The sequence below is a fragment of the Phalangium opilio genome, unplaced genomic scaffold, assembly GCF_054372755.1.
Source record: "Phalangium opilio isolate 3A_F unplaced genomic scaffold, DU_Popi_V2 ptg000113l_1, whole genome shotgun sequence".
NCBI classification, from domain to species: Eukaryota; Metazoa; Arthropoda; class Arachnida; order Opiliones; family Phalangiidae; genus Phalangium; species Phalangium opilio.
This window is the reverse complement of record NW_028324209.1, coordinates 8,022,013-8,034,999: the sequence shown is the minus strand read 5'-3', so window position 1 is coordinate 8,034,999 and position 12,987 is coordinate 8,022,013. Positions and strand designations below refer to the sequence as shown.

Here is a 12,987-nt window from a genome sequence, read left to right as displayed (position 1 = left end):
AAGGCGCGAAAGTCTGTAAGTATGGTGCACGTTGGAATAGATTTTTAAATTGACGCGGGAGTGTTCATGATTGGCCTTTCGACCCGAACACCATCCAGTAATATCGCCATCTCACGTCAACATTGTTTTGAAGTCGGAACTCTATAGTGAAAGCTTGACAGGTAAGCGTATTTTATCTTTCTTGACACGGGTTTTATTGTCAGGTGTTGGATATTTTCATAATTATTAATTTGATTATTAAAATTATATTGTATTAAAACTTGAGGTATTAAATTTATCGAGCTTATAAGCCTAGCAGATACACTTACCGGCTTTTTCGGGCCCCCTAGGCCTAAGCCTTTGTCAATTTTTGTTGTGTAATTAGTTAATTAACTTAATTATTAATAAAGTTTAAGAAGTTGGGCCATTGGAAATTCCAAATTTGATATCTACTTGTCTCGTGATCAAGTTGCGTAACACAAGGCATCATGTCTACCACATTGAATGCATTGTTAGAAATGGGATTTTCTAAAGTTAAAGCGTAAGTAGTTAGTTGGCAACTTAACATGTTATTTCTGAACTATTAAGTGTAACTTTGATATGTTTTCAAAGTGAGAAAGCCTTAGCCGCTTCTGGAGATCAAGGTATTGAAGCGGCTATGGAATGGCTTTTGGAACACAATGATGATGTAGAAATGGAGGTTGAACTTGATACACCAGCTGCGGCTGCACAATCTGAACCTAAAATTGAACAAAAATCAGATGAGTTGGGTGACAAAGCCTCAGCAGCTGAAGCCGAAGTCAAATCTTACAAATGCTTAGAGTAAGTTAATTTTGATACCAAGTTTTTTAATTTTTATCAATATTTATTATTGTTTGATTTCAGTTGTAATAAACAATTCAAGTCTGATACGGACTTGGAATTTCACGCAGTTAAGTCTGGGCATGTAAATTTTGAAGAATCAACTGATGACATTAGACCATTAACTGAAGAAGAAAAACAAGCTCAACTTTGCAAGTAAGTTGAAGTATTAATTAATTTAATTTAATTAAGCACTTAATCATTTGTTTTTAAAGTATTCAAGAAAGAATGAAGAAACGGAGAGAGGAAAGATTAGAGAGGGAAAAAATGGAGGCAATTGAATTGGAAAAGAACCGACGTAGAATGGGACAGGAATTGGCTTTGGCTAAACAAAAGTATATGGATATTTTAATTATTAAATGAGAGTTAATCATGTTAATGATGTTGTTGAAAATATCAGGTTGGAAGAGCAAGAAATGAAGCGTGTAGCTGAAGAAAAACGCAGGGAGAAAATGGAAGCAAAATTAGCTAGACAAAAAGTTTTGGAACAAATTGAGAGGGATAAACAAGCCAGGAAAGAAAAATTTGGCATGGTCAGCGCTAATACCGCGGAAACAACCCCTCCTAAACCCCAACAACCGGTTGAAACTCCTCAGCCTCAGCCTCAGCCTAAGAAAGACTATGACCAATGCAGACTTCAAGTAAATTCCTAAATAATAAACAATGTTTAACTTTATTATATCATGTTGTGGAGTGATAAAATGACTCTTGTATTTTCAGATTAGACTTCCAAATGGCCAAGCTTTAACGCAATCCTTCAAACCTCAGGAGGAATTAGCAGCTGTTAGATTATATGTTGAAATGAATAGAACAGACGGAAACACGGATTATTTTTCTCTAATGACCAATTTCCCCAAGAAAATCTTTACGGAAGAAGATATGTGCAAACCACTAAGTGCTTTAGGTAAGTAAATTAAAATTAAATACTTTATTCAACTTGTGTTACTACTTAAATTAAAATTAATAAATTTTAAAATGTATCATCCCAAAACTTTTCAGGTTTGGTTCCATCTGCTGTATTAATTGTTAGAAAGGGGGCTTAATAATTAAAACTATGTAGCTATTGTTAGAAGTTGGTTCCCCTGTATCAGGGAAAGCTTCTCTTAAAAGTTAAAACATTTTAGATTTACAATCTTAAAATGTTATTATAAGTTTATAACTTAATAATATGTTCTTTTTGCAAGTATCTTTTTTTTTAAATTTATTCAAATAAAAGCCTTGGCTAAAACAATTGTATGATTAATAATTATTTTCATATTTTTAACAATAATCTCGTTAAAAAAGCACCGTGACAAAATTTTATCTATCATTATTAATCTCTTAGGTAAAAGTTCACCGAGATAAAGTTTTATCATTTCTCATTATCTTTTGGAACCATATCTCAAGGATTTGCGTTTTTTCATTTTCAGTACTTTATCTTATTCGTAAGTACCCACGTTTTAATTCACGAGTTGATGGCCTATTTAGTACTCTTGCCTAAGAGAAAATAGTTCTTTTTTTATCTTTGTTTCAAAGTTATATGGTTCCATAAATAAATATTATCTTTAATATTAGATAATAATTAATAAAATAAAAAGTACCATAACCATTTTAAACTTGAGTAAAATTAATTAAAACAAAAATAACATTGTATGTTGTATATTATATAGGCTTAATTTTGACTTATAACACTGGTAAATAATAATAATAATAAAATCACAGGTCAGTGCGTGATGGTGTAGAGGGCCAATAAACTAAGGTTTTTTTGCAATCTAGATTCCCTGATTTTGTCGAATCAATTAGTTGTAAATTACTATCAAAATATAATTCAACTACAGAAAGGGCGGAAGTTGGTGCATCCTGAAATTTAGAAACCATAAGTTTATATTTATAACTTTAAGTTAGTGTGAAATATTTCACACTTACATCTACTTTAGCACACTCTATCGTGATATTTTTACCCACAGCTTTTGATAATTGACTAATTAAATCATCGGTCTAAGAGATAAATCAAAGTTAATTAGATTAGTTAACTTACTAATGAATTATTTGCTTTTTCCTTTTTAATTACCTCAATTATAGTTTTGGTATTTGGGAAAAATCCAGCTTTTTTCATCAAACTTATTTATAATTATTTAGAATTAATTATTTTAAAAGAATGAATTTATATAAAATTTTAATTTAATATACTTACTTAACCATATTATATTGATCATGCAAATTTACAGCCACTGAAAAATACTTTAAAATGCTATTGAAATTAACGTGTTCAGCAGCGCATGTTCCGTGTTTTTCCCATTCATGTTGCCTTAAAAATTAATTTTTTTTTTAACTATAACATTCACGTTTTTATTATAATCTATATTTATTTAGTACCAACCAAAACTGTGTTGAGCCTTTTTCACCAACCAAACTTGGCCATTTTAAGTTCATTTGATCCCTTATAGACTTGAAGATAAAAAAAAATAATATTTGTTATCTTGGACCTTTTTATACTCAATTTTAAATATAGACTAATGGCACCCCATGTTATTTCCCCATAGAGCTTAATACAGTCGAAGGCATAGGGCTGCCATTACCCTATTGAAACAATCTAAAAACGGTGTCATTAACCCTTTAATTAATTAATGTTTTCTTACTGATAATTCAGTGATGTCAAATTTCCAAGTATTATTACAAAACTGCACATCTTTTCCATCATATCTGTCAGGCCTTTAGATATTTTAAAGTATATTTAACGTAGATTATAAATATGAGAGTGTTAAATATTTACCACAACCCATGAATGGTCCAAATATTGGGGTTTTCAGGCGCCTTACACTTAAAAGTTGATTAAGTGTTTTCAAATTTACAATCCTATTAAATTCTATTATTTTTTTATCAGTTTTCAAGTTACTTTTTGAGTTTCAGGATCGTAACAAGTCGCTGGAGGCCAGTCTTGAGTGTAAACAAAATAATCCCAAGAAATGTTCTTTTTTCTGAAAGATAATAAATAATTGTTTGTTTTTATAGATCAATAAAGGGTTATAGGTAAGTTAAAATTTTAATTTACATTTCAGGTTGAGATTTAACGGCAATAACTACTAAAGTTACTACGAAACATAGAGCAAAACTTTGAGCAACGTAGTGTTTGGTAAACATTTTAAGTTAAAGTGTATTCTCATACAAAAAAAAAATCTCAAAAAACTTACTATCAAAACTTAACAGGGCTGTCCTTAAACCGTTATCTTTAAGGATTGATTATTATGTATTTTATTATCCCTATCTCGCGGGTGATTGATAACTTACTCGGGTAGCTCATTCTTATAAATAACCTACATTAATTTTAATTAAAAATAAAAATAAAGGATTACATGCTTCTTGGGTCATTTGTTTTGTGGGGAGGATTCATACCATTTACCACCGCCTCCTATATGTAATCCAAGCCCGTGCACGGTGAAATTTTTAGGGGGGACTTTATGTTGTATAGGAATGCCATTTTATCCCAATAGGTGGCGGGATTTATCCGAGATTCGAAATAATGGTTGTGTTCGCACAATACATTTTCTTCGACTAGTTGGACAACCTTGACTAAAGTGATATAAGTATTTGATTATATTTCTCATATCATGATGATTAATTTGAAATAATCCAAGATTAAATTCAGTACATAGTAGGGGAGAATCTTGAAATTGAATGGGAAAAATTGGAATTTGAGATGCAAATTAAGGGAGGAAATAGGATTTAAATATTAAAATCATTTGAATTATAGGAAAGTGATTAGGGAAATTTTAGGATTATTGATTAGTAAATTATAGGATTATTGATTAGTAAATTATAGGATTATTGATTAGTATATTATAGGATTATTGATTAGTAAATTATAGGATTATTGATTAGTAAACTATAGGATTATTGATTAGTAAATTATAGGATTAATGATTAGTAAATTATAGGATTATTGATTAGTAAATTATAGGATTAATGATTAGTAAATTATAGGATTATTGATTAGTAAATTATAGGATTATTGATTAGTAAATTATAAAATTATTGATTAGTAAATTATAGGATTATTGATTAGTAAATCATATCTAAATACAGGATAATCTAGGAAAACAAAGATAAACAATTGAATGTTATTATATACTGCGCTGAACTAATTGTGTACAATTTCACCCTTGAATTTGAAAACTGTAGTTTAACAACGGTGGTTTAGCTTTAAAGTGAATAAATTCCCTCATTAAGCGAAGAAAATTAAACGAAGTAAACTAAAATTTGAAATGGAAAACTTAATATAGGAACATGTTTAATTCTTTTAGCAGTTTTTATTTATTTATTTCATCTGAAATATCAAATATCTCCAACCTAGCATAGACATTAGTTAACCAATTCAAAAAGAGGAAAATAACGGTCGTTTTCAAATCTCTTACGTCACGGTAAAATCGCGCCTCTAGCGGTAGAGACTGGCGAATTAAAAATCCACTTCTGGAAAAATTTTTGGGACGGCGAACGGGCTTGGATTTAATATAGGAGGCGGTGCATTTACACCAGGAGGACAAAAGTAGACGGGTTTTTGTCCTCTAGGAGCTCACTCACTCAGCGCAGCGCGAAATTCGAGATGGCCTGACTCTAACCACTGCTCAGTCTAACTTGCCACAAAATAAGCTTCGCAAGTTCGCATTTTCATCATATCTTTACCATCATAAGTTTATAAAATATGTTCCATAAGTATGACACTTTCTACACTTGGTAAAGGCTAGAGACTTACTGAGAGAGAGATTTTGAGAACGACAAGCGAGAATTGAAGTACTACACTCGGTTAGTTTTGCAGTCCATCTTCCTATTGAGTCTGTCCATGGCCTTTGACAGAACCAGGCGTGGCTTTATGGGAATCTATGTTTCAACTACGTCACTTCGTGACAAGCTCTCACTTGTGGAACATATCTTATGAACTTATGTTAACAATGATAAATATAAATTAATTTCGGTCTAATGTACTCTCGAGGTTTAGTTTTGTACCGATTAGTTTTACCAGGAGTTCATAATAATAACCCCCCCCCCCTTCGGTTATTACAGGACACCCTATTTATGGGGCGGCTAAACCTATAGCATCTTCTTTCTTCATTACTATTTTTATTTTACTAATTTTCTAATTAAGAACAGGAATAATTAGGCCAGAAAACAAACAAAGATTTTGGAATATATTACACTTTTCATCTTAGAACTTTCAGTAAAATGAATTAAATTTCATAGGAATTAGTTTAATTATTATGATTTCAAGTTTCAACCTGATAGACAAACATGTTTATAGGGTGGTTTTTCCAGCTGCAGGAATCCATAAACTCCGGTACCACTTTTTAAAAGAGGAGAAAAGTGTTTTGGGCTGTTTAGAAGACATTAGTAAATTATAATTAACTAAATTATTAATTATATTAGAAAATAGAAACAATAAAATTGAAACGCACGCTCCCGCCATATTTTGAAGTCTGCCGCAGCGTAACTTCAGCAGCTCCATCTAGCGGTCCGTGTTTGCACCCAATAAGTCTAATCATTCTGGGTTCTTTTTGGGACCGATTTCCGTGGGAACGAGATGCTGCAATTTTATGCGCGATTTTTGCTGGTAAATATTTTGATTTTATTTATATTTTAAGGGTTAATTTGGATTAAATACCAAAGTTTTATCGCTACCGATCGGAAATTAAGCGTTGCGAGTGGAAAATTTATGGTTTACCGTGCCAAATACGTTTGTTAATTACGACCAAGGCTTAAGCCTTTGTCTTTGGGGGTGTTGCTGCGTTTGCTGGAAGCCATAGCCTCTTTCAGAGTGTCTAAAGAGATCTTTCCAGGTAAATATTTTATTTATAAGGGTTAATTTAGATTAAATACCAAAATTTTATCGCAACCAAATGGAAATTAAGCGTTAAACGTGGAAAATAGGTTTGTTAATTACGACCATTGTCTGTTTGAAGAAAACATAGCCTTAGTTGATTTTATATATTCGTTACCGAACATAATGCTAGTTATTTGGAACTCCATAGTTCTAAATAACTAATGCACTTTTGTTGCTTTGGTTATTAGCTGTAAATTGCCCTTAACTGAAGCGAGTAGAAAATCTTTAACGGCAGAACTGTAGATCTCTAAAATGTTTTCAATTAACAAATCTATTGGTGTAAATATGGGTGTCTAGAGCCGGAAATAAGCACGGGACACATTGTCCAGTAACATTTTAAAATGTCCCATACTATTTTTAAAAACTAAGGGGGTCACTGGCCAGTTTGACCAATGAATTTTCCCAAAGTTTTGATAGCTTAACCAATGAATTTTCCCAAAGTTTTGATAGCTTGACCAATGAATTTTCCCAAAGTTTTGATAGCTTGACCAATGAATTTTCCCAAAGTTTTGATAGCTTGACCAATGAATTTTCCCATAGTTTTGATAGCTTGACCAATGAATTTTCCCATAGTTTTGATAGCTTGACCAATGAATTTTCCCATAGTTTTGATAGCTTGACCAATGAATTTTCCCAAAGTTTTGATAGCTTGACCAATGAATTTTCCCAAAGTTTTGATAGCTTAACCATGAACACGCGATACTATTTTTGCACACTCTCGTGGACAATGTCCTTCTATACTTTCTAGTCAAATGAGTTAAGTCGTTTTGGTCCTTTGAGTATGTTATAGTCCTATTTGACCCTCCCCCCATCCAACCATATTAGAAACCCAGGGTTACGGCAAACAGGGGTCGAGTAATTAAGCAAAATGTTCACAAGGAATAGCATTACACCCAACTTTGAAGGCCCATAGCACTGGTTCTACTAGAGATATTTGGGTGTCCTTTGACTATGTTAAAGTCCTAGTTGCCCCCCCCATCCCACCATAATTACACCCAATTTTGAAGACTCATAGCTCTGGTCCTACTAGGGATATGGGGGTATCCTTTGACTATGTTATGCTCCTAGTTGACCCCCCCCCCATCCCACCATAATTACACCCAACTTTGAAGGCTCATAGCTCTGGTTCTACTAGGGATACGCGGAGTTTTTGCACACACTAGTGGACAAGGTCCTATAAATTTTCTAGTCAAAGGAGGGGACACATGTTCTATATGAAAGTTTTCTTATTTCCGGCCCTGTGGGTTGCAAGCCCATTTTTTTTCACCGTAACAGCATCATTTGTGTAGTAACAAGTTAGCCGTATCCAAATGGTTTCTTGGAAAGAATTTAGAAGTTTATTTTGGCACACAGTATTCGTGATTCACATTTATGTCGTACTTATTCAAAATATTTGAAATTAATCTTATTAAATTAATTTCGCGTTGCATTTATTCCTGGTTTTCTTATTCAATATTTTAGTCGGTTTAAAAGTAATTCAAAGTGATTGACAAATATTTCAAGACTGACCCTAAACCGTATTAATATTTATCTTTCTAGTTATGTTAAATGATTTATTTCAAAGTGGAATTAATGTTATTCGAAATACTTGTGCCCATTTAAGCTGATAATAATTTTAATTTTGTATTTGATTGTTTGAATTGAACAGATTTTATTTTTTTAGCTATCATCCGTTTCCAAAGGAGCAATTTCTGTTGCATTCTAGAATCAATTACTATTTATTTGACAAAAAATGGCAAGCCCCATTACAATCCCCTTCGTCTCAATTAGGGTCTACAATTTGATGATTTTATCCGTTGAAACTGAATCTCACTAAGAAAACAATTTAGACATTTTAATCTCTCAGTGAAGTAATTAAATCTTATTAATAGTAATTGTAGCGATATTAACGGGAAAATTCCATTCTCTAATCAAGTCTACACTTTGATTTTATCCGTTTAAGGGGAATCTCATTAGCAAATAGACTATTTCGACAGCCTGTCAAACATTGTAGGCAATTATTGGGCTATTTAGTTTATTATTTATTATTCTATTTATTCTTAGAAGGAAAGCGCTTGTGTCCTGTTCTTTTTAGGGATTTTTCTTTTTGTCAGGACATAAATAAAATGCTGAAATATGGAATAGGTGCTCACTGGTCCTAGCCCTCCCTTTTAAGAATAATGAACGCGTGATCAGGATTTTAAGGGTGAGATTCCCTTTGCGGTATTAAGGATCTAGTTTATGGTTTTAATTCTAAATATTTTTAGGGGAAAAGCGTTTGGCAACTCGTTGAGGCAGTTTTGTAGGATCTAAATAAATTTCTGATTTAGGTTTAAGGTAGAAGGTTGCTTATACGCTTTGTCCCTTAAAAGTAAACACGATTTTAAGCGGGTTTAAGGTGAGGCTTAGCGTTTTATGGTATTATTTTACTTCCCCATACTAAGGTATTTAGTTTAACGTTAGGAGTTTGCCATTTAATGTCAAATAATAGTATTTGTCTTCTGCCCGAACATTTTGCGTTACATCATGCAAGAATATTCAAGTGGATTTTCATATTAAGGTAATTAATTTCAAGTTATTCGTGTGCCTTTTTCCAATTATTAATTCGAATTTTTCTTGCGCAGGAAGAAGTGGACGTCTGCGAGTGGACTTTCATTGGAAATCCCATGCTAAGGACGAAGTTTCCTGGTTTTGGGGGCTCCACAGCGGGCCTTAGTTTAAATTTAATAATTCCCGAGTTAAACAGGGGACTTGTTAAATTTAAATTGGGCCCGCAAGGCTTACGTGGGGGGTGGTTCAGTAAGTATAGCTTAAAGTTTCGATACTAGGGATGGAACGAAAAAAACAAGCGCTGGACTTATAATCATTTTTTTGACCTTTTTTGCGTGCTTTTTTTGTATTTTTAATAATTTTTTTATAAATTTTTAGTTTTTTTTATAAAAAAATATTTTTTTAATATAAAAAAATTAGTTTTTGTAATGTTTTTGCCTTTTTTATTTATTAAAAAGCTTAAAAAGGGGCCTAAAAATATCCCCCTAAGTCCAGAGGCTAAAAAATCGAAACCAAGTCTAGTATATTAAAAATTCAAGAAAAGAAAGAACGAGGTTTAAGGCAAAATTTATTCAATGAAAAACAAAAAAACCTAAGTGTTTACAAAAATTTCGAACAAAAAAAATATTAAAGAGGTTTGTAAGATAAAGTTTGAACGCGAAAAAAAATAATAAGTAGTTACAAATAAAATTTGCAAGCAAAAAAATTAAGTTAAGTGGTTACATGAAAAAATTGCAAGTAAAAAAGATGTATTGTGTCTTCTAGCTTCGGTGATTTCCTCCGTATCTTTAAGTCAGCGCTGAGAGAAAGAGCAAGTCCAGAAGACATCATGTAACGTGAATCCAACGAAGCATTTCATCAGGAATGATACATGGCAAGTCTAGAACAGCGGAAGTCATCGTGCAACGTCCATCCAACAAAGGATGTCATCAGGCATGATAAGTCATCGGGAAAGATACGTCTCATAATGACCAGCGACAGAAAAATCCGAGAATATCAGCTGCATCTATAAATGAAAACATATTAATAACACATCATAAACTATTGCCTACTTTTGGGAGGTCCTTAATTAAAAAAACTGGCTACTAAATTTAGAGAGAAAGACCACCAACTAATTGCCACCCTGGATTAAAGAAGGCTTTTACTACTGTGATTCCCACCCTGAATTAAATAAATACTCTGGCTAACTAATTATTTCCCATAATTGGGTAGAACATAATTTTAGGAACCAGCCATTTAATTTTAAATTAAATTATGTAATTTAAAATATCCCCTAAACTAATTTTAGGAAACCTGCCATTCAATTTTAAATTAAATACGTAGCTTAATAATGAAAATAATTTAAAATATCCCCTAAATTAATTTAAGGAAAACTGGCCAAACTTTATATTGAAAATAATTCAAAATATCCCCTAAATTAGTTTAGGAAAACCGGCCATTTATTTAAATTAAATTTTATTAAAACCAGCCTTTTATTTAAAACTATTGCCACAGGTAGAACTCATAAATATAAACTTGAGTTGAAATGCGACAAGGCTTAGGGCATCGGTTGTCACTGTCCTCGTGTCTTAAAATTATCTCTGCGGAACTTGATTTTTGAAAATCTGTCGCTTCATCTCTAAATTAATTAACAATAGCCTCTAAACTAATTTTAGGAAATCCCGCTATTAATTTATTTATTTTAAAGCTATTCCAACAGACAGACCCCATAAATAAGTAGGGTTTAAATCCGACAAGGCTTTGGGCAACGGTCCTCGTGTCTTAAAACTATCTCTGCGGAACTTGATTTTCGAAAATCTGTCGCTTTATCTCTAAATTAATTAACAATAGCCCCTAAGCAAATTTTAGGAAATCCCGCTATTTATTTATTTTAAAGCTATTCCCACAGACAGACCCCGTAAATAACTAGGGTTTAAATTGGACGAGGCTTAGGGCAACTGCCTTGTGTTTTAAAATTCTCTCGGCGGGACCTGATCTCCGAAAATCTGTCGCTTTATATCTAAATTAATTACGTACCCCTTTTAACAGCTAATAATAATAGGCTCTAAACTAATTATTAAGGGATTCTCTCTTGTCCAACATCTCGATGTAAAATTTTATATGTGGTACTTGATTTTTAATAAATAAATAAAATTTGCTAACATTTAACACAACCTAATTAATTTAAATACTTGAAATAAAATAAATAATTTAAAGGGGGCTAGATGAGTTTGGATTATTGTAAAGTTAGGCTTACGGACTGTTAAAGCACCACGAGGCCAAGCAATGGCCGCCAAGTTGAGAGCGTCGAATTCAGCTTGCGTCTTCGGGAAAAACGATCAGCGAAATGGCGGAACGATCAAGTATCAACTTCAAAAGCGCGAAAGGTTTTTCCAGCGACTTCCTCGACGGTTTCCAGGCAACGAATGAACCGGCTGACCCGTAACGATCAACTGAGAGGGACAGGTTTTTTTCCAAACGACTTTCCTCGACGGCTTCCAGGCAACGAAATGAGCCGGTTGGCACGTAACGATCAACTAAGTAAATTTCCAACGTCGGGGGGCGCTAAAAGCTCCTATGCGCGGACTCGGGTGCGCCATACCCCGGGCACGAAATCCAAATAGCTGAACACCGCTAGGCCTAAATGAATGAACGCTAGGCTTAAATGAATGAACGCTAGGTATACTGAATGGATAGTCATTGCCTATTACCATTAACATCTGTCGTGACGTCACAAGTCAATTACCTCAGTGACGTGACTTGACGTCATAGGTCACGTGATATTACGTCATAGGTCACGTGATCTGACGTAATAGGTCACGTGACCTGACTTCATAGATCACGTGGTCTGACGTCATAGGTCGCGTGGTCACGTGATCTGACGTCATAGGTCACGTGATATGACGTCATAGGGCGCGTGATATGTCGTCATAGATCACGTGGTCTGACGTCATAGGTCGCGTGGTCACGTGATCTGACGTCATAGGTCGCGTGGTCACGTGATCTGACGTCATAGGTCGCGTGGTCACGTGATCTGACGTCATAGGTCACGTGATATGACGTCATAGGGCGCGTGATATGTCGTCATAGATCACGTGGTCTGACGTCATAGGTCACGTGATCTGACGTCATAGGTCACGTGACCGGGGTTTGATTAATCCGTTCACTATCACACATACACTTTTATGTAACCAGCACTAGCTAAAGTAAAAACTATAAGCATTAGTTTTGTGTGGCTACTATGTCACGCTTCAGGCCAATGCACTTCGAATAAAATCATTCATTATAAATTTGATATTGTATTCAAAATATTCATTGGATAAAGTCAGTTATTCTGACTGTTTATTAAGAGTGTGTCACGTGTCTCACGTCGAAATACTCGACTCACGGATCTACTATGTTGGGAAAGCATTTTAATCATACTCTAATTCAGAGGGTATGAAGCGAGTTTCTATACCTTAGTCACTAACTATGATTAGTAAGCTTACAATTAAAAATAAATTTATCAGGCAGACTTATAAATAATAATGCAATATTTTATTTCGAAATATATTCTATTTGATACATTCGGATTTATTAAAAATTACTTTTCAAAAATGTGTAATCATTCATCACCCGTTCTGTTATATTGAGAAAGCGCTTTAATATAGTGGATCTTATACTTTTAACTAGCTGCAAAGGCACCCGGTGTTTCCCGTCGGTGTTTGCTCTCATCAAACTTCAGATGGGCATGGCACCTACGTGGGGTGAATTCTATAACCAACAAACCTTGATTGTCCTTCAGTTTA

At 33.5% G+C, this 12,987-nt stretch overlaps 2 protein-coding genes and 1 long non-coding RNA gene across 5 annotated transcripts; 2 read left to right on the top strand and 1 right to left on the bottom strand.

Moving 5' to 3' along the window:
- Positions 1–25: 25 nt before the first annotated feature.
- Positions 26–2,071, top strand: LOC149623726 (UBX domain-containing protein 1). The gene is made up of 8 exons (XM_089852922.1): positions 26–161; positions 390–520; positions 592–801; positions 865–996; positions 1,056–1,175; positions 1,241–1,481; positions 1,561–1,744; positions 1,840–2,071. Exons 2-8 carry the CDS (start codon positions 468–470, stop codon positions 1,881–1,883), a joined length of 984 nt encoding a protein of 327 aa, XP_089709048.1. The 5' UTR covers positions 26–161; positions 390–467; the 3' UTR covers positions 1,884–2,071.
- RNaseX25 (Ribonuclease X25) lies at positions 2,012–4,120 on the bottom strand. The gene is made up of 11 exons (XM_089853307.1): positions 4,108–4,120; positions 4,011–4,046; positions 3,872–3,911; positions 3,716–3,797; positions 3,593–3,639; positions 3,459–3,531; positions 3,200–3,267; positions 3,014–3,127; positions 2,891–2,939; positions 2,746–2,817; positions 2,012–2,679 (listed from the first exon to the last, which is right to left on the bottom strand). Exons 1-11 carry the CDS (start codon positions 4,118–4,120, stop codon positions 2,536–2,538), a joined length of 738 nt encoding a protein of 245 aa, XP_089709433.1. The 3' UTR covers positions 2,012–2,535.
- A 1,222-nt stretch (positions 4,121–5,342) lies between these two features.
- LOC149623724 (uncharacterized) lies at positions 5,343–11,373 on the top strand. 3 transcript variants are annotated; one of them, XR_016374846.1, is made up of 5 exons: positions 5,346–6,421; positions 6,505–6,647; positions 8,355–9,230; positions 9,295–9,855; positions 9,986–11,373. It is a non-coding gene; the product is annotated as an uncharacterized LOC149623724 (long non-coding RNA). The 3 variants fall into 3 exon arrangements; XR_016374847.1 differs by lacking the exon at positions 9,986–11,373 and having other exon boundaries at positions 5,343–6,421; positions 6,478–6,647; positions 9,295–9,969; XR_016374845.1 differs by lacking the exon at positions 9,986–11,373 and having other exon boundaries at positions 5,344–6,421; positions 9,295–9,968.
- Positions 11,374–12,987: the final 1,614 nt, after the last annotated feature.